The sequence below is a fragment of the Sminthopsis crassicaudata genome, chromosome 4 (genome assembly GCF_048593235.1).
Source record: "Sminthopsis crassicaudata isolate SCR6 chromosome 4, ASM4859323v1, whole genome shotgun sequence".
In the NCBI taxonomy this organism is placed as follows: domain Eukaryota; kingdom Metazoa; phylum Chordata; class Mammalia; order Dasyuromorphia; family Dasyuridae; genus Sminthopsis; species Sminthopsis crassicaudata.
Window position 1 is genome coordinate 374,608,271 of NC_133620.1, and position 22,562 is coordinate 374,630,832.

Genomic DNA, 22,562 nt, shown 5'->3' on the forward strand with positions numbered 1-22,562 from the left:
TCTGGAAATGAATTTTTCACTGACTCATTATCAGAGATGAAGAATCAGATCACTGATGAGGTAAGGGAGCCCAATGGACTTAGGAAAATCATGTTAGTACCTGATACATCAACCTTTTTCTTAGTCAGTCATTTCATCATTCATCCAGCAGAAGCATGGATTTTACCTTCTTTAGGCACTGAACACAGTGGGACCATGCTGGCTCAACAAGTAGCTCTGGTTCCAGTTTGGGATGAAGGTAGAAAAAGCATTTAACTGGGAATCAAGAAGTTGCATCTCTCTAAACTGTGGCAAGTGACTTAGACAAGAGCCTTTAAGGACTCAATTTCATTATCTATATATTGAGAGAAATAATACTTTATGACAATCCAATAAGTTAATGGATTTTAAAAGTGCTTTGAAAAATCTGTCAAGTACTATATCTGTAAAAGACATTCTTATTACCCAGTACTGAAGGTAATGGTGGGAGAAACAAATGAAAAGACAACCTATTCATTATTGCTAGAGAGTTATAATCTACTTTAAAAGAACTGGTCATGGAAAGAAAGGAAGGAAAAAGAAAATATGAAAGAAGAAAAGGATCAACTATTAAGTACCTACTAGGTGTCATGCTGTATACAAAGTGTTTTATATCTATTATATCAGGAAGACAAGGAAAGAGGGCCTTTGGTTCTCTCCACCTAGATTGACATCATCACCCTACATATCAAACAAAGTAGGGAATAGGTAAGTGGGAGAAATGGAAACTATTATAGAGATTGTCTAGTGCAACTCCTTTTTTGTAAAGGGTGAAATTGAAGTAGAGAATGATTTAGAGATTTGTTCAAGGTCACAAGCTAATGAGAAGCAGACCTAGATTCAAACTCATCTGTTTGCTCCAGATTAGGCATTCTTTCTACTACATCTTCCTGTCTTTTAGTGACTCTCCATGTTATATCTGGATGATACTTAGAATAATCAAATCTGGATCTCATTTGGAAAAGATATATGCTACTCTAAATCTTGATTAATTAATAAATCTGGTAAAGAAATGTATTCTTGTGAGCAACCTTATAAAAATCATCCTAATGTAAATAAGCTTTTCATATTGGTGAGTAAAGGAAAACCTAGAATAATAATAATAAGATTAATTTACAGTATTAATAGAGCTGTCTCTTTTACTGATCATCATCCATAGCATAGTGGGATATAGAATTGAGCTCTGATTCTGGAAGACTTGAGATGAAGTCCTTCGTCTCATGCTAACTGGTTGAGTAACCTTGGCCAATCAATCTCTCAACACTAGACAATTGTCCAAAAATAATATACCAAGACAGAATGTTATAGAGAGGGAGCTGATCCATATTAGTAGAGATAATAACTTCTTCATTTCTTCCTTCCTTCCTTCCTTCCTTCCTTCCTTCCTTCCTTCCTTCCTTCCTTCCTTCCTTCCTTCCTTCCTTCCTTCCTTCCTTCCTTTCTTTCTTTCTTTCTTTCTTTCTTTCTTTCTTTCTTTCTTTCTTTCTTTCTTTCTTTCTTTCTTTCTTTCTTTCTTTCTTTCTTTCTTTCTTTCTTTCTTTCTTCTTTCTGAGGCAGTTGGAGTTAAGTGACCTGCCCAGGGTCTCATAGCTAGGAGGTGTTAAGTGTCTGAGGTTGGATTTGAACTCAGATCCTCCTGACTTCAGGGCTGGTGCTCTATTCACTGTGCCACCTAGCTGCCCCCAAAAATGTATATTTCAAGGAAATCACAGCTGTAGTTCCTATCACTTTCCTTATTACAATTTGGTGAGACATGTACTATAAGCATCATCACTCATATTTTCCAAATGAGGAAACTGGGACCACAATTAATAATGGCAGAATGGATACTCAATTCCAAATCCTCTCAATGCCTAATTCACTATAACAAATTGTGTCTCAATAAATCCAAGAGGTGTATTAGGAAAATATGGATACAAATGAAGAAAAAATGGCATTATTTATTCAAATCAATTGAGGCAGTTTTACAAAAATAAATAGAGGTCTAGCCTCAAAGTCTAGAAAATTTAACTAGATGTTTGACTAGTGAGAACTCAATTAACCTCTTAATGCCTCCAGGCATTTTTCCAAAACAAGATATAGCAGAACACCAGTTGATATGTTTTGGGAGAAGGAATTTCTTATGCCCAGAAGACCTTAGCTTTGGACAAACATCATACTCTACAAGAGTCAAGTTCTTTTCTTTGGCCTAAGCTCCAGAAAACCAGACTAGGAGAAAAAGGCTTGTGTCCAATTGGGAAAATAAGAAAAATTTATGCTGGAAAAGGAAGAAAAAAAGACACTCCAGTAAGAAGTATGTAAATGAAGAATTTCTTTTGTGGTGGGTTTTGAGTACCACTAGAAAGATCCCTACTTCCCCAAAATATGTGATCCTCACCTTGTTGCCTGAAATGCTAAAATTTTGTCCCACATTTTGACAAGTCATTGATCTATCTTCTTTTCAAAATATAAATATACATTAATTCATTATTTATTTCTGAATGCTATCCATTGGACATACAAAGAAAAAGCAGACACAATCACTGCTTAAAATCAAGAAGTAAAGATTATATGCAATATGGAGCAATACAAAGCAAATGCTACAAAAGATGTAAAAACAAAGTATTTTAGGAGTTCAGAGGAAGAAGAGATCATTCCCTCTCTGATAGATAGTTGAACAATTGCCTTGTTGAAAAGGTAGCATTAGAATTGGGTCTTGACAAATAGTGAAATTTTCACAGGGGAGATACAGGGAAGAAGTACATTCCATGAGGAAAAAAATTGTCAGACACTAAAGGAGGGCATTATCCAGCCAACAGATTAAGATGTATAATGAATTAAGTCCAACATGCAAAAATAATATTCTTCAAGAATTAGCAGAGCTACAAGGTTGAAAATAGGTTAGACTTGTCTTGATTGAGTCTAGAAGATAAAAGTATGCAAAATGGATGAAATTTAGTTTTAGTGTAATTTAAAATATACTTTCCCAATAATTAGGATTGTAGCACACTGTGGTGGGCTTTTTCAGGAAGTAATGAATTGCCCCTCCCTGGAAGTCTTTAATATAGGGTAGTTACGTATATTGGCAGGATATTATTGTGGGCATTCTTGTTCAGTTTCTGGTCCAATTCAGTGATGCGATTTTTTTATTCTATGTATTGCAAGAAGGAACTGGAGATAGCTTAGAGTTTAGCTTCTTAAACTGAGAGATGTGATCCTTCTATGACGTCTTGTAACTGAATGTGAGGATTATGAAATTATGATTTATTATCAGTAGATATGTTTGGTTTGTATACCTGTTTTATAACCCCAAATGTCTTGGATCATGTAAAAATTTGGGAGGGGGCTGAAAAAGAGTCAGGAGTAGCAGAAGTTTAAGAAGCCCTGGTCTAGAGAAAGCTAGAGTATTAGGGGTAGAGTTGAGTAGTTATAAATGTCTTTAACTATTTAAAGGGCAATTATAGGGAAGAAAGTTTACACCATCACAGATTGAAACTGTATAATTATACAATTATAATTATATATAAATTGGAGACATAATTTTGCTCAATATAAGCAAGAAATTCCTAACAATGAGAACTTTATAAACATGGATTGTTCTGCTTTATGGGACAGAGATTCTTCTCACTGGAAGTGTACATTTAGAGTCTGCATTCTAAGAATGCAATAGAAGAAATTTATGGTTTAGGCAATGACTGATGCAGAAGATCTCTAAGGTTTCATTCAATTCTAACATTCCAAGATTCCAGAAAGTATCTGGAAATCCATTATTGGACAATGGAAAGATGACGCTATAGTATAGCTTATAAAGGGATAAGGATATCAAAAGATAAGATGGTCCAAATTTGCCTAAAAGGTTGACCCAAAATAGCAGGAAAATCTAAGAAAAAAGAAAGAATTTTTGGTTTTAAAACATCTTTTAAACATCTTTTAGTGAACATCTTTTAAGTGAAGACAAAGCCAACAATATGAAGCCCTTTAAATCAACTAGAAGAAAATCAATTGCTCAGTATACATTTATTATGTGACAAATGTGTGGGATATAAAAAAAGGCAAAAGACAGTCTCTGCCTTTGAAAAGCTTAGAAATGGGGGAAACAACATGCTGTGTGTATGTGTGTGTGTGTGTGTGTGTGTGTGTGTGTGTGTGTGTGTGTAGAAAGCTATGCATAGGATAAATAGGAAACAATAAAAAGAAAGCACTAGAATTAAGAGGGTTTGAAAATATTTACTGTAAAAGATGAGATTTGAGTTGAAACTTAAAAGAAGTAAGGGAACTTGGTAGTAGAAGTTGAGGAAAGAGAATATTTAAGGTATGGAAGTCAGAGAAAATGCCCAAAGCAAAATGTTAAAGCGTCTTATTTGTGAAGTTGAAATAGGAGGCAAGAGTCACTCAAAAAGGTTTGGTTTTTGTTTGTTTGTTTTGTTTTTCTGGAGCTGGGAAAAGGGAGAAGGCTGTAGTATACGTATACTGGAAAGGTGGGAAGGGCCAATTTAGAAAAATTTTGAATGCCAGAGAGAATGTTTTGTATTCATTCCTGGAATCAATAGGGAACTACTATAATTTATCGAATAGGGGGAATTAGATAGTTGGATTTGTGCTTTAGGAAATTTTTTTAAAAATAATTTGGAAATGGATTGGAGCATGGGGAAGGGAAAGATTTGAGGCAAACAGACCCACCAGCAGGCTATTGCAATAGTTCAGGTGCATACATTTTAATGTATTTGCCCATATGCTCTCTATTTGTCATTTCAATGGCACAATGATAGTTAATTACCACTTTTCCAACTACTGTCCAAACATTTATCATACCAATTTGTAATAATTTTTTATTATTAAAAATTAAATATTTTGGACATAGAAGAGGTTTTCACCCCTTTTAATAATTTCCTTTTCTAACTTTACCTCAAATAAAATCCTCTCCATTTACCTCATTTTAGGCTGGAGATGACCCTGTGTTCCAGGAAATTTCACAATCTCTGGTAGCATCTATAAAGTTAGAGCTGCTTCAAGTAAAAGTTATGTGATGGACTGTCTGTTTATTATTTGAGGACTGTTCTAATCAAAAGGTTGCATATAGGATGAAGAAATTTTGACTACAGCAATTTTTGAAATTATATTCTAGAGAGGAATTTTAAACTGAAATAGAAAAGGGATTGCTCATATCACCACCATTAACACTAGCAGTAGCACTACCACAATCAGCAGCACCACCAAAACTTAACAGTAGTAAACCCATATTCTATATTGGAGATTACTAATTTCCTCAGGATATAATACTAGTAATAGTGTAGAATATAGTACTATATAGTAGTATAGAATCATTGGATGTAGGGGTATTTGACCAGTTTATACCTTAGTGTATAGCTATATTGCCCTCCAAAAAGATTGCCTTTTTGTAATACTATGATGACATATAGATAGATAGATAGATAGATAGATAGATAGATAGATAGATAGATAGCTGCCTTGAAGCCTCAAAAACTTAGGTTCAGTTCTCACTTTGACACATAAGTGGTTGTGTGACCCTAGACAAATAATTTAATCTCTTAGTACTCTCTGAAATTATGAAATTGCAGAGAACATACTAACCTGCATTGAAAGAAATAGCTTTCTTTATTGAGCTCTTCCCTATACTAATGGAATCATGGTTTCCATGAATGGAATTCATACTCCTCTCTCTATTGCTATGATATGTGATATGATAAAATGCCTGTTCCCTCATAATCCTACCATTTTTCATGACTACTATTTTAAAGGTTTGTCTGGCCAGTTGATGGATTTATGACAACGTTTCAAAGTTATTTTTACTCATGTTTATGATTTTAAAATAACAGGTTAAAAGGATTTAAATTTATATTTCCATATTTTAAAATTACAAGTTCATATCTTGTGACCATTTATCCACTGAGAAATTACTTGATAAGAATTTTTATAATCGCTATAGAAAGAAGCTATTAAATTTTTATCAGATAACTTTTCTAATATTTTTCAACATGTTTCTTTTTGAAATTTTGGTTTACTTATTTTGCTGTTACATCTTTTTTCTTACAAATATTAAGTCCATTTATTTTACCACCAATTCTTTCTACATGTGATAGATAAAATATTTTCTACTTCTCCATGATTGAGATAAAACTAAGTTTTTTTTTATATTTAATATTTTATATGTAAGCTATATAGATATCTTATATATAACATATCTGAGTATATATGCGCAGCATGCAAAAAATCTCTATATATAATATAAATAGATTATATATCTAATAAGGATAAATATTATGACATGCAGATTACATATATGTCCATCTATGTGTATTATGTGTGTATATATACACACATATACATATACATACATTATCTATTGTATATCTGGTGACTTTAAGCATTTTCTTTCTCATTGTAATTTGCTATTGTTCTGAAGTTTGATTATGTAATGCAGCAAATTAAGTTTCTTGAAGTTGAATTGTTAGAGTTTTGTGGATTGAATTAGTTTTTCAGTCAACAAGTATTTATTAAGTTATTAAGTATCAGGCACTGTGTTAAGTTCGAGAGATACAAAGTAAGGCAAAGAAAAACAAAACAAAACAGTTCTTGCTTTCAAAAAGCTCACAATTTAATGGAGGAAGCAGCAGGCAACAGGGTAAGACATTATTTTTGTGTATATACATGGTAGCTGAAAAGGTTTCAAAGAAGGGAAACAACTAACTAGCAGGATTGGAAAGGCCTCCTACAGAAAGTAGGATTTGTGTTAACTTTTAAGTACAGTCAGGAAAAGTGAAGTGGAAATGAGGAATGAGTACATTCTAGCTAAGAGGAAAAAGCAGGGCTAAAGCAATGTTTTGTCTGAAGAACAACAAAGAGGGGACGGAAGGTCATAGATAAAAGGAGAGTAATGTGTAAGGAGACTAGAAAGGTAAGAAGGGGCTAGGTTGTAAAGGACTTCAAATGTCCAATAGAGGATATTGAGTTTAACCTTGGAAGGAATAGAGAACCATACAGAGGATATTGTGTTTAACCTTGAAAGGAAAAGAAAACCATAGATTTTATTGTAAGTAAATGGTCATAGACATATATACTTTAAGAAAAATATTTTGGCAGTTAAGTGAAAGATGCATATTTGTTATTTCATTTTTATAACATTCTGGGAAATTTTGTTGAATAATTAAAATATAATAATTCAATTCTTCTCTATTTTACATTTTCCTGAATCTCAGAAATTTGATTTACCAGTAGAGAGAAATTACATTGTGAAATTACATTTACCAAAGCTATTCAGAATGAATGAATGAACCCCAGATTCCTCAGTGCACAGAATTGAGACTTTTTTCTCTTTCCTCATTCTAGGTCATTCCCTGGAAGCAGCTTCCTGTAGAGAACCTCACCATGATCACTGAATTCCTATTGCTGGGATTTTCTGACCTTCGGGAAATGCAGTTTGTTCTCTTTGTTGTTGTTCTCTGTCTCTATCTGCTCATCCTGAGTGGAAACGCCACCATTATCACCACAGTCTACCTAGAGCATAGCCTCCATACCCCGATGTACTTCTTCTTGGCTGTTCTTTCTTTTTCTGAGACTTTTTATACCTTTACCATACTACCCAAGATGCTCCTCAACCTCCTATCTGTGCTCAGGACAATATCATTCATCAATTGTGCGACCCAAATGTTCTTCTTTCTTGGCTTTGCAATAACCAACTGCCTGTTGTTGGGTGTGATGGGTTATGATCGCTTCACTGCCATCTGTCACCCCCTGCGCTACCCCGTCCTCATGAGCTGGTGGATATGCAAGTTGATGGCAGCTACTTGTGGTGTGGCAGGTTTTGTGATTTCAATGGTGGGTACATTTTTGGTCTTCACGCTACCATTCTGCAATTCCAACAGAGTCAATCACTACTTCTGTGACATTGCACCTGTCATTCATCTCGCTTGTGGGGACCCCTATATCAATGAGGTGATCATATTCATTGGTGGGGTTGTGATACTTATGGTCCCCTTGACTTTCATCTGTATCACCTATGGTTTCATTGTCAGAACTATCTTGAAGATCCCATCAACTGAAGGGAAAAAGAAAGCATTTTCTACCTGTGCCTCCCATCTCACAGTGGTTGTGGTCCACTATGGATGCGCATCTTTTGTCTATTTGAGGCCTTCATCCAAGTACACATCAAGCAAGGATCGGCTGGTGACAGTGACTTACACCATCATCACTCCCTTACTGAATCCTTTAGTTTATAGCCTCAGGAACAAGGATGTTCAGATGGCCATTCGAAAGGTGATAAACTGGGGAGGATTTTCTCCTAAAAACATATAATTGAGATATTTTGGAACTGTACAAAGATACAAAAGCTACCAGTATAGACATAGCTTTGGTTCATGTGCTATTATCTAGTCTTGATGCTTCTTAAATCTATGGAGGATTTTTTTTCCTGACCACTTACTATAGTGAAGATCAAGAAATAGGGGAAAATTTACTATTGTCAGAGCTAACAGGAAAAATTATGTTCAATCATCTAATCCCTCCACTAAGCTCAGAAAGATCTTAGCATACTCTTAAGAACTGATTGTTAAATTTTAGCTCTCTTGTGAAACTTGTTTTTATGTCAAGGGAATGCAGACTCTGGGCAAATAATATTTCACAAATATAATTGGAGTTATCTTGGAAAGGCATTCTCATCATAGGCTTAACTGTTACTAGAAAACTGCATCTAAATATGTAGGAATAGTATCAACTACACAATAAGACACCAGATATCTTGAGAGTGGATATTCATAAATACACACACACACACACACACACACACACACACACACACACACACACACACTTCCAGGTTTTCCTTGCCAGTCAATCGAATTAAACCCAAATCATCATATTTATTGTTAGTAAAACATTATGCTAAGCACTAGAGATTCAAAGACAAAACAAACCAGTCAACAAAGAAAAGAATATGGATCTTATCTTTGTGGAGCTTACATTCTCTTGGATCATACATGTAAATACATATAAGCAAGATATTTGAAGGGAAAGAGGATTAACAACCAGAGTATTGAGCAACAAGATTAGAAAACAAATTAAAATCACAGATATAAGATGAAAAGCTATAATGCTTATTTATTGAAGACAGATGCTTTACTAAAAAAAAAAAAAAAAAAAAAAAAAAAAAAGCTTAATCATCAAAGAAATTCAGTAAAATAGCAAAACTCAAAAAGATAAAAATGAAAAGCAATAGGAAAGGAAATTTAATTTAAAATAAATAAAAAATGAATAAAATATCTGAGAATCAATCATAAAAAGTACATTCAAGTCCTCTAAAGATGCAAGTATAAAAACACTCCAATGAAATAAAAGATGATTCAAGTAAGCTATATTGGGGAAAGATTTTCTGTCCATATAGTTTGTACATGAAAATAAAATAAAAATTATGATCCTACTTGAATTAATTTACAAGTTATTATTTTGCTAACTAAACTAAGAAGGAAATATTTAATAGAAATAGAAACGTATACACAAATTCATTTAGAGAAAATAAAGACCTAAAATCTCAAGTGAACTAATAGGGGGAAAAGTAGAGATGAAGAAGAAATAACACTTCCAGGCCTCAAACAATATTGTAATTGAATAATCTTCAAAACTATTTGGTCCACATTAAAAAATAGAAAAGCAGAAAAGACTAGATGAGGAAAAGTCAAAAGAAATTAATCTCAATGATCCAATAATCAATAAATTACTTGGGAAAGAAGTATAAATTTTCTAAGAATTGTTGAGGAAACTAAAAAACAATTTGGTTTAAATTTTCAATTTTTGCCATATGTCACAATATATTAAAATCTGTACAATCTGAATATTAAAGATCCCATCAATTAAAAAAAAAAAAACCTTGAAGAGCACCAGAACCAGATTCGCTCATATCTAGAAAAAAATTCTTAGCTTAATATGGGACAGAAGTAACCACAGTAATCTTAATGAGCCAAAATTTTAATGTTATTGAATAAGCCAAATCAATCCATTGATTGAGGAAAAATCTTTATATTAAATATTGTAATGAAGGTTGAATATAAAATATGCATTAAAAACTAATTCAAACATAAAAAGCAAGAATTAATCTCCAGAATAGTCAAATGGCATGTGCAGTTTTTTAGAGAACTATAAACTTTTAATAATCATGTTGAAAATAATCCAAGTCATTAATAATAAAAGAAATGAAAATCAAAATAATTTTAAAGGTTGATATCATACCCAATAAATTGGCAAAGATAACTTCAAGATGCAAATTATCCAAACTGGAAGAGCTATGAAAAAGTAGGTACACTAAATTATTGTTAGTAAAGTTAAGAATTGATGTAACCAATTTAGAATTATAATTTTTAAAAGTTACCCAAATATACACACATTTTAACCCAGAGTTCCCACTGCTATACATAGAAGCCACACTTAAAAATTGATAAGTCTAATATTTGCCTTTATGTAACAGCAAAGAACTGAAAACAAAAATGTTATTTCTTCAATGGAATTATGGAAGAAATATGAGCTAGTACTTTTAGTCATACAGAAGATGCAAGGATTCAAACCTCAGCATCATATCAAGGCTGAGCCACTTGTTTTGTAACTCTAATTTCAGAGTGGGTTCTTAAGTTCTCAGATGTTGTCACCAGGCTCAGTCCAGAATTGATATCATTTCAAATTTACAGAATCTTCTACTAGTTAAAGAACCAGCATTAACAGCTGTCTTTTATTTCTCCTCTCAGAGGGTAAATGTTCTATTGTTTCATCTAGACCCAAATCTGGATCAGGATCTTAAGTCAAGAGGACAGCTATCAGTCATGGAGTTGATCAGTCGTGAAGATCACCCAGAGAAAGATATGGGAAAATAAGGAAGGAAAAGAAAGAAGGAAAGTAGAAAGAAAAAAAGGAAGAAAGAGAAGAAAGGAAACAAGTATTTATTAAGCACCTACTGGGTAGCAGGCACTGTGCTAAGTACCTCACAAATATATTCTCTTTTGATTTTCATAAATCATGGGAGGTAGGTGCTATAATTGTTTCATGTTACAGTTGAAGAAACAGGTAGAAAGAGGCAAAATAACTAGCCCAGGATCATACAGGCAGTGAGGGTTGGAAATCAAATTTGAACTCAGGTCTTTCTGCCTCCAGAGTGAGTATGCTCTTCACTATGCCATTTATTTGCCTCTTTGGACTAAAGAAAGACGAAATGTTTATATTCTAATAAGAGAAATTATGCAATTCTTCCCTCAGAACCCAATATCATCAGGAATCATAGATGCACTTAAATAAGAAAGAGAACTTGGGAGTGACTTTGTTATGTTTTTATGATCTTAGAAAAAAAAGGAGGAAAATTGATACACTAGGAAAGAAAAATAAAGAAAGGGTGGAGGAACACAGATGGATACGCATATAAAAATGAAGAAGGAGTTGGAAGGGAAAGGAGATATATATATATATATATATATATATATATATATATATATATATATATATATATATATATATATATATATATATATATATATATATATATATATATATATACACTCTCTTCTCCATTCTCTGTGTATCTCTCTTTTTTTTCTGTCTCTCTGTCTCTGTCTCTCTCACACACGTATAGACAGCGTGTACTCACACCCACATACACACACACAATTTGATACAGAAATACTTTCAAACAAATGGGGAATCAAAATTTTGAAAATATTAGATTTCTTAGAGCTCTACTGAACAAAAATGAAAAAGAGTGTACATGTTTATCAGCTGTTAACACTTACACAGAAAATTGTTATATGTTAAGGGATAAAACCTTCATGAACAAGTGCAGAAAACCAGAAATAGTGAACAAATGCTTTATTGATGACAATTCAAAAAAAGTATATTCAACAAAGTTCCATTGAAAAAAACAATTAAAATTGATAGGAACTAAATAAATTCTAAAGAATCAGTGAGTTGAAGAATAAATCATTGAAACAAGAAAAAATTTCTTTAAAGATAATATCAAAAATGAGAACATTTCAGTATCTTTGATAAGCAATCAAAGTCCTTAAGGCATGCAACTAATCAAAGAAATAAAACCAAATGACAAAAGTTTTAAAAAATTAAGAAAATTAATAAATTAAAAATCCAAACTAAAAACAAAATTGAAATTTGAAAATCAAAAAGGTAATAATAAGAATAAAAGCCAAAAACATCTTCTAGAATTAATTTCTAGAATTAATCTTCTAGATTAATTTTAAATCAATAAAACACAAAGTATTAGAATCACACATATAAAGAAGAATTAACAAGTAATGAAGAAATAAGGAAAATATTAGAAACAATTTTGCCCATATATGTCCATTAATAAACAACTTAGATGAAATGAATATTTACAAAAATATAAAATATACAGATTAATAGAATAAAGAGAGAATTTAAATAAACTCAGAAAAAGAAATTAAACAAGTCATAAATGAGTTACCAAATGAAGAGGTGAGGTTGGGGGAGGAAAACTTTTTTTTTGGATCAGTTGTATTGATAAGCGACTTCTATCAAATATTCAAAAAAACACTAATTCCAATGTTACATAAATTCTTTGAAAAAATGGGAAGGTAGGGACAGCTAGCTGGCACAATAGATAGAGCACTGACCCTGAAGTCAGGAGGAACTGTGTTCAAATCCAGCCTCAGACACTTAATATTTCCTGTGTGACCCTGGGCAAGTCATTTAACCCCAATTGCCTCAGAAAAAAAAAAAAAAAGAGGGTAAAGTGACCTTGAGAAATTCCATCTATAATAAGAATATGATATTAATATCCAAACCTAGAATGTCAAAACAGGGAAAGTAAACTATGAACTAATATCATTAATGAGTGTGGAAACAAATAAAAGGTCAGCAAAGATACTATAGCAAGTTATCACAACATTTATACTAAAGTGTTGGATTTTTGTTAAGAATACAAAACTAGTTCAGTATTAGAAATCATATAAACAAAGTGTCACATTAATTACAATAAAATTAGATTATATTAATTTTATAAGACTCATATTGAGCATATATATTTGCCTATACAAACATACATATGCATATAAATGTATATTCAACTCTTTACAAATCACAAAAATAAAACTAATTTTCCTACACTGATTTGCAGTTTTCCTTAAAATTTTTGAGGATCAGTGGGTTCTTATCCCAGTAACTAGGGTCTCCAAATTTGTCAAACAATAGGTTACTGCATTTGTTTGTTTTTGTATGCATAGTATATTGTATAGATGTTATTAGTCAGTTATTTTATTCATGTTTGACTCTTCATGACAACATTTTCTTGGCAAAAGGTACTGAGATGGTTTACCATTTCTTTCTCCAGCCATTTTTTACAGAAGAGGAACTGAGATAAATAGGATTAAGTGACTTGCTCAAAGTCACACAGCAAGTACAATCAAATATGACCTCAGGAAAATGGTCTTCTTCACTTCAGATCAGACTATGCACTATGGTGCTACCTAGCTGCCAATAGTTCTAAACCTTCTAACCAATGCCAAATTAATTTTATGATTACTGGTTTTTTGTAGCATATTTTTGAGATGTAGCCCTATTAGACCCCCTTTTCTTTTCACTTTTTTGCATTAGTTACTTTGAGAATTCTTCCTCCAAATGAATTTCAGTATTATTTATGGTTTTAAACTAATTCTTCATTAGTTTTTTATTTATGAAATAAATTAATTTAGATAGTACTACAAGTTTTATGAGATTGGCTCAAATGATATGGGTAATTAATATTTCTCTAGATTGAGTCCATCTTTACTTTACTGATAATATTCTATTGTGGTATACATTAAGTTTTTACCTATGTGTATTTTATTAGAGATTCTTCCAAGTATTGTGGAAGTTCTGTAGTGAATTTAAGTGGAACTTATCTCTTTCTTTTTTTGTTGTTGGGTTTTGTTGGTAATGTTATAATAATGCTGACGAATGTATTTTATATCCTGACACTGTTAAAGTCATTTCTAGGTAACTCTAGGATTCTATAAGTAAACCATCATATGATCTGCAAAAAATTCATAATTGATTTCTCTTTGCATATGCTTATTCCTCCATTTTATTTTTCTCTTATTATTACTATAGCTAGCATTTCAACCATTATGTTAGATAGTTAATACTATGCCAGTAAAATCCTGGCCCTCTCTTGGTTTTAGATAGATGTTATCATTTTGGTTGGTCAGTAAGATCTGACTCTTTGTGGCCCCATTTGCGATTTTCTTGATAAAGACATTATCATGGTTTTCCATTTCCATCTCTAGCACATTTTGCAGATGAGGAACTATGATTAAGAGGGTTAAGTAACTCACTCAAGGTCACATATTTAATAAGTATCTGAGACCAACTTGAACTCGGGAAACCTTTCTGAAGTCTTTTCTTAAAGTTTCTTTAAGTCTTTTCTGAAGTCTTTCTGACTTCAGGCCCAGTACTCTATCCACTGTACACCTAGCTGCCTCCTAGAAACATAGGACTTACAGTATTTCACAAAGGTTCTTTTGTTTTCAGCAGTAAAAATAAAGCCTATGTATTTGCATAGGATAGCAAAATAAATTTTCACATTGGCCATGTCCAAAAATTGCTTCTCTTTCTGCATGTTAAGTTCACTGCCTCTTAGGTGACAATAGGTGAATAATTTGTTTCATTTTCATCCTTTTAGACTGATGATTTCTCATTGAATTGATTAGAGTCATAAAATTTTTCACCATATTATGGTTTTTCATTGTGTAAATTCTTTTATTTCTGCTCACAAATAAATTGTTCTCCTATTTCTGCTCATATGCCTTTGCATTAGTTGCCTAATTCCATCTTAAATTGTCCTTTTCATCATTTCCTTTGGTCCAATCACATTCCAGTACATTCATACACCATATATTGTTTAGCCATTCCCTATTAGAAAGTCACCCCCTTAATTTCTAGTTTTGGTAACTTTGATAAAAGCTTCTTTAAATATGTTTGTACATATACATCTTTTCTCTTTTTCTTTGATTTCTTATATGGATATACCATTAGTAGAAATCTGGATCATAGCAAAGTAACTTTTGAGTGATTATTCCAGACTGCTTTTGAGAATGGCTAGAACAATTCATAACTCCACCATCAAGGTACAGGTTTTCCACAGCCCCTCCAATATTTGCTATTATTCTCTCTTATCATCTTTGCCCATCTAGTAGTGTTGAGGTGTGCTATAATTTATGTTTCTCTAATAATAAGTGATTTGGAGCATTTTTTTTCATACAATTGCTAATAACTTGGCTTTCTTCCTTGAAAACTGCTTGATCATATTTTTCTTTCTCTCTCTCTCTTTCTCTTTCTTTCTTTCTTTCTTCCTTCCTTTCTTCCTTCCTTCCTTCCTTCCTTTTTTCTTTCTTTCTTTCTTTCTTTCTTTCTTTCTTTCTTTCTTTCTTTCTTTCTTTCTTTCTTTCTTTCTTTCTTTCTTTCTTTCTTTCTTTCTTTCTTTCTTTCTTTCTTTCTTTCTTTCTTTCTTCTTCTTCTTTTTATTCCTTTCCTTGCTTTATTGCTATAGCTAGCATTCCTAGTACTATATTAAATAACAATGGTAATAAGGAACATCCTGTATCACCTTATTAAATTAGAAAGACTTCGAGCGTTTCTCCTTCATATAAAATATTTTCTCTCTTGTGATTTAGATAAACATTATATTTACTATATTAGTTAAAAATTCCATTATTCCTATAATTTCTAGGATTTTTTTCTAGAAACACCAGCATTTATTGAAACAATTATATGGTTTTTATTAATTACAATCATATTATTAACATAATGCATTACATTGTAGTTTTTGTTACATTAAAATAAATATGCAATCCTTGTAGAAACCTATTCTTATCCATATCTAAACTTTCTATTATTTTATTGTAACCTATTGGCTAAAAATTTATTTGGAAAAAAAATTATATCAAGTTCACTAGGAATATTGGTCTATAATTTTCTTTCTCACTTTTGTCTCTTTTTTGGTTTAGTTATCAAGTTGTTTATTTTATTTTTTTCCCCATTGACTTAAAAGCTCTAGACTTTAGACTCATTTTGTATATTTCTTTCTGGAAGTGACCAAGGAATGCTTTCTGTTCTGATCGTAGGTCCAATGATCAGTTCATTGAGCCATCCATCTGAAGAAGATTCAAAAGACTAAAAAAGGGGGGTTGAGAAGAGAAGAAAATTTAAGAGAAACCACTTTGAAACTATTTCCCTGCCTATTTTCCACTCCATGGAACAAGATACCCCTCCCAGGATAACCTCATCACTTCTAAACTTACTACCAAGTTACTATACAACTACCAAGTTGCTACTATCTCTCTCAGCTTCCTTTTCCTTCTGATTGGAAAACTGGAGGTCAGAGTACCAAACTCCTCCCAATGCCTTTCTTTATAGAGGACAGAAATTGGACTCTCAAGTCATTCCATTTTGCATCTTCTGTTTGGTCTGGTTTCAGTTCCACAGAACAAGATGTCCCTGCAATGGTCTCATCTCCCTCCTCCTTCCCTTTCTTCTATTGTATGTTGTAAGCTCTTTGAGGTTACAAAGAAAGACCACATACTGTCTTTCTTTTTATTAATTGTATCCTCAATAATTAGCACAGTGTACTTAGTACTTAATATATGTGTACTGGATTGGATTATTTGATTGTATACTTGATATCAAAAAGCAACTAAAGTGGAAAATAGGTCAATGAGAGATAAATCATTGAATTCAGGAGTAGGAAGAAACAGCTAAATCTAGGAAAGATGTCAAAATCAATTCTAATTCAGAAATCCAAGGGAAAATCACAATTGATTATTTTTTCCCCACTTCAGATCTGCATAGATAGAGAGATGTCTGTGAAACTAGAAGACAAGGTTTAGCCAGAAGGATGTTGTATAGAATCTTTCAACATAGGGCCTGAACTGGTACCTGCTTTTGGGAACTAGAGCAAAAAAAAAAAAGTTCTTCCATCCAGAATTTAGAGATCTGATGCTACACAGAGAGCAGGAATAGGTGCTAACTTACAGTTTTATTGTTCCTCTTCCATGCTATCATCTCCTCTTATCAGAAGACCTTACTTTACATTTACTAACTCTTTATTAGCCAAAACTTTTTGGGGAAAAAAGTTTCTGCACTGCTTCATTTCTCAACTTCTTATAATTTAATTTCTAATCCCATCACTCAACTAAAACGTCTCTAAAAGTTAAGATCTTACTAATTGTCAAATCCTACTTTAAATCTTGAATCTTGAATCTCCTACAGTCTTATATTGTTGACTAGTCTTGCCTTCTGAACAATGTCTCTTCTCAAAATTTGTCATTATCTCTTGTTTGTTGTTGTTATAGTCATACCTCTTGGTTTTTCTTCTACTTATCAAGAAACTGCTTCTTCCTTTCCTTTGCTGACTCACACAAGATACCCAGATGCATCTGAATGCATCTTATGTCTGTGTTGGAGTATTCTTCTTTGCATTTTCTCTATTTGATTAATGCAGATTATTCTCTAATCTATATTATAGATTATATAGGGAGATAATCTCTCATTTCTTTTAAGGTCCGTTCCCATGGGTATATCAAACACAAGACAACTCATATAGATTTTATTAATATCACTCACATTACTCTCATTCACAGACTCGAAAAATTGACTTTTTTACTGTGTGGAATAGAGAGGTAAGGTGAAGAACTTATAGGAATTTGTGAATTCTTTTTCTGTATTTTATTTTCATTATTTCTGTGTTTCCTCTATGACCTATATAATGTGTAGGTCCATATTTACTTGAGCCTTGGCCAACTATAAACATATTTACCTAACCTGAGCTGGTGACATTTATCAATATTTGACATTTATCAATATTTAGTCTATTAGTATGACCACTGTCTGCTTAATTGAAGGCCTGATTTTCTGTTTCTTAGAAATCAGGTGATTTTGGGGAAACAGAAACCTTCCATTCCAATCTCTCTGAATAGCAACAACCAATTAGATGCCTCCCCCCATTCTCAATGCTCTCTTACTTGTGATGTAATCTCTTGTATAAAAGCTGTGTATCTTTACTACTTCTTTAGCCCTCCTACTATGAGCTTTCTCTTTCCCTTATCTCATGATAGAACAGCTCATCCTCCAGAGGTTTAATAAACAACCTTTCTGTTTTCTATTTTGAGTGATCTCTGAGTAATTTTGGGTAAGGGTCTTCTACATCCCACACATTATTATTTCCCTTGCTAAATTCTAACATCCTATCTTTGTTGGCCTTTTCACAATGTAACTCTATGCCCAAAATAAATTCTTCTATAACTTAGAATTTTTAAATTCCTTCAGAGTTCAAACTTAATGTCACTTCCAATACCAAGCCTTTCCTGATCTACCTCAGGTGCTCTTTGTCTCTCCCACAACCCCTCAATATATTTTTCACTTATTTGCATATGTAGTATCCCCCAAAGATTGTACACTTCTTGAAAGCAGGAACTGTTGTTTCATTTTTATTTTTGTTCCCTCAGTTTCTACCATACACAGTGTAAAATTAATAATATTTTTGTATTAATTGATTGATTTCATGACCTCCCTTAGCTCAGATTGTATTTTTGTCCTCATGTCCTTGGATGTCTACCAGAGTTGAGTCATCATAGTGTTCTCTGAAAAATAATAAAAATCTTATAACTTTTCATGACATCTCTATTTAATTCTTTTGTGAAACCTTTAAGTCTCAACAATGAGCTTCTCCAAATGACACTCAATTTGAATTTTTTTTTCAAAAAGGAAATGGACAAATTAATGTCTTCCTTTCTACCAAGATTCTTTCTATAAGAAGTAAGTGTTTGAAGCTAGATTTGAATTCAAGATAATGAGTCTTCCCCATTCTAAACCCAGCACTATCCACTATATCATCTAGCTGCCAATTAACAGATGAGGAAACACTGCTAAAGAAATGAAGAGACTTGAAAGTTGCACAACTGACTCAAAACAGAACCAGTACTAGAATCATTTCTGAGGATAGACACACTTTTAATTTTAGTCTGCATCTTAAGTATTTCCCTATCAATTTCTTAAGTCTGGGGAACCAACAAAGCAATAAATCAAATCCTGATTTATAGTGTTTATGGATTTTTCCAAGGTGGAAATGATCATACTAAAAGTTTGACATTATTTCTTCTGAACCAGGAGAAGCTGGCTCCAGCATATCCCTGTTTAATTAATTTAATTAATTTAATTTAATTTAATTGTTTTTTTTTTCTGAGTTGTCTGTAAAAGCTGGGAAAGGGGGAAACCACTATAATTCTTCTCCTTAGGAAGTATCAACAAAGACCAGCTGCTGTCAGTTATATCTACCTGTCATATGCAGTGTCTAGCACCAGAGGGCACTCTGGATAAACAGTGTTTTCTATGATTTTCAGAAGATTATATGTCTCTGCTTATCATGATTATCCTTCCAGCCAATCAAGTTTGTAGAACCCAAGTCATTGACCCTTTCTCTCTCTTACCTATTCAATCCATTCACTTGTTAGGACTTGCCAATTCTATCTTCATATATCTTACCTTCATCCCCTTCTCTGTTTTTTCTCAGTCTTCATTCTGGTTCTCAGGCCCTCCTCATCTCTTACCTGGAACTTAAAAGCAGTCTCTTAATTGGTTGCCCTACCTAGATTCTCTCCTTTTACTAATTTATTTTCCACATAATTGTCAAAATTATATCTCTCAATCACAGGTTTATAAGGATAAAACAATTTATCTTCCACACAGCTGTCACAATGATATCTTTCAATCATTGATTTAAACAAGTCATTCCTAACACTAGTAGAACCAAAAGGAAATCTCTGTTCAACATTTAAAGACCCTTTCAACCCAGTTGCAGCCTGCCTTTTTTGCCCTTTGATATGTTCTTGTACCGCATATACTCTACTCTCAATCAAACTAGTCTTCTTGCTGTTTGTTGTTGTTGTTGTTGTTACATTCTATGTTCAGTCTCCTTGCCTTTGAACAATCTGGCTGTCTGCCAAACTTAATTCACTTTCAACTTTTAGCACTCCTATCTTCTTTCAAAGCTCAACTCATATATGAGCTCCTACATAAAGTTTTTCCTAATCCCTATCTTCCATCTTTATTTGCTTTGCCCTATTTTGAATTTCCTTGTATTTACTCTGTATATATTTTGTGTGTATTTCCATGCATATACAGTCATACCTTGGAGATATTGCAGTTTTATTTGCAGATCACACAATAAATTAACTATCAAAATAAAGCAAGATGTAAATTTTTTGGCTTCTCAGTACAAATAGAAATTATGTTTATACAACATGGTAGTTTATTAAATGTGCAACAGTATTAAATCTGAAAAAGTACATACCTTAATTATAAAATAATTTATTATTAAAAGATGCTAACCATCATCTAAGTCTTCAGTGAGTCATACATATTTTTTTTTTTTTGGCTGGTGGAGGGTGTTGCCTTGATATTGATGGCTGCTATCTGCTCAGGGTTATGACTTAGCTTTCAACCTATCTCAGCTTTTCACGTGTCTTTCTCACTAAGCTCAATTATTTCTAGCTGTTGATTTAAAGTGAGAGACATGAGATTCTTCTTTTCACCTGAACATATAGTAAGGTTATTACTTGGCCTAATTTCATTATTATTGTGTCTCATGGAATAGGGAGGCCTTAGGACAGGGAGAGAAATGGAGGAATGGCCAGTTAGAACAATTAGAACAAATACAACAATAATCAATTTAGTTCACTATATGATATATCATGGTTTGTGGGATTCAAAACAATTACAATACTAATATTAAAAAACCACTAATCACAGATTACCATAATAAACATAATAATGATGAAAAAGTTTGAAATATTACGAGAATTATCAAAATTCACAAAGACACAACATCAGTATGAACTATTGGAAAAATAGCACCAACAGACTTTTTCAATATAAATAATCTTCAATAAACAAATGTAATATCTTTGAAGTTTTATAAGCTGAAATGCAATAAAAAGATGTAGACCTGTTTATTATTTCCTTCGATAGCATGCAAGCTTCTTGAGAGCAAAGAGTGTCTCATTTTTATTTTTACTTTTAAGCATTGCCTAATGCATTACTTGGTTTATTTTGACACTAGGTAAATGTTTATTAATTGATTGATTAACTCCATCATTTTGTGACTGGCATACTTTTTCTTTCATTGATCTAGGATAAGGAGTTCTACTTTGGGGCCCATTAACTTGTTTTCCCCACCAAAAAAAGTTGATAATCATACTTCAGAATAATTAGTTTGCTTTGTAATCCTATATATTTTAATTTATGCACTTTAAACATTATTCTGAAGAATCCATAGACTTTACCAGATAATCAAATAAGATTATGATACATAAAATATTAAGTTTCAATTATCTAGAGAATGATACAAGTCTTGTGGGGAAAGGAAAACAAATTTATTTTTCCACTGTCACCTAGTTAATATAATCATAGAAAACCACAGGTAAGATTACAGAGAAAATAATAGAACAAAATACCAAGCTTTATCTAAGGCCTGCTATCCCTTTGAGAAGTGAGAAGTTCTATCTTTGAATTGCAAGGGCAGCTTATCATGAATTGAGAAAAGATTGGCCACTCTCCTGGAGACCTTTAAAAAACTAAGCCTATTAAGCTCAAGGGTAAGGCTTTAGGGATTGGGCTGCTTCGAAGCAGAGAAAAGTTTTGTGTTTCTATCAGAGAGCAAGAGAAAGAGGAAAGAGAATTTTCTCACCCGTACATTGGTCCTGGCATCTAACAGCAGAGCTCCACAACTACTAGGGGACACCACATCTAGCATCATAGCAATAGAGTCTCATAGTTAAAAGACACGCTCTCCAAATAGACTTAGACATAGAAGTAGCATCCAAGAAAGGAAGTAGCTGCAAAGAATGGGTCTTCTGGCAGAAAAGAAGAGAGCTGATTCAGGACTCAAGAGGGAACTAACTCTGGAATTTCAAAGCTGAGTTATGAAAAGTAGCAAGTGCAGAATGCAACTGAGGGATGTAGTGTCCACAGTGTGCAGCATAATAGCCCCAGAAGAAAAGACATGGGAGCACTTCTGTCCCAAAGGCATGAATTGCTTCAGTTGCATCTATTCCCTAAATGAGTGCCTCATTAACAGTATCCTCTAAATTAGTTCTCACTATTCCCATTGACAATGTACACACTTATGAGACAATATACACCAGGATTATGATGTGTGTGTAGGCAAGTTGTAGCTACTTATCTTTCTGTGCCATCTTAGTAAATACCTTTATTTTTAGCTAATTTCACATATGGATTAACTTTTAAAGATAAGCTTATTGGTTCCCGCTCATGAGGTATATGGACTCATCTAGGAAAGTGGTCAATCCCTTAGAAACCCAATCTTCAAAACTATTAAGTGATGAACTTGCAACATAGGTCAGTGCCTGGCATATGCTATGTATTTTACAAATGTTTATTGACTGAGGGACTGGTTGCAACATGTAGATTATCTAGTCAAATTCAAATCTTATGGCTCACATCCTACTCAAGAAAAACTCCCTTTCATCTCAGTTTCATCTTTTATGTTACCT

At 32.8% G+C, this 22,562-nt stretch overlaps 1 protein-coding gene across 1 annotated transcript; it reads left to right on the plus strand.

Annotated features, from left to right (window-relative positions):
* Positions 1-5,738: 5,738 nt before the first annotated feature.
* Positions 5,739-8,310, plus strand: LOC141540834 (olfactory receptor 10R2-like). Its single transcript, XM_074264777.1, has 2 exons — positions 5,739-5,769; positions 7,373-8,310. The coding sequence occupies exons 1-2, from the start codon at positions 5,739-5,741 to the stop codon at positions 8,308-8,310; spliced, it is 969 nt and encodes a 322-aa protein (XP_074120878.1).
* Positions 8,311-22,562: the final 14,252 nt, after the last annotated feature.

Excerpts from the sequence above, each read along its gene's own strand:
- LOC141540834 (XM_074264777.1), top strand. The coding sequence starts at position 5,739 with ATGACTACTATTTTAAAGGTTTGTCTGGCCA. Across the intron at positions 5,770-7,372 it reads TTTAAAGGTTTGTCTGGCCA|AGAACCTCACCATGATCACT; the intron begins GTTGATGGATTT and ends AGCTTCCTGTAG.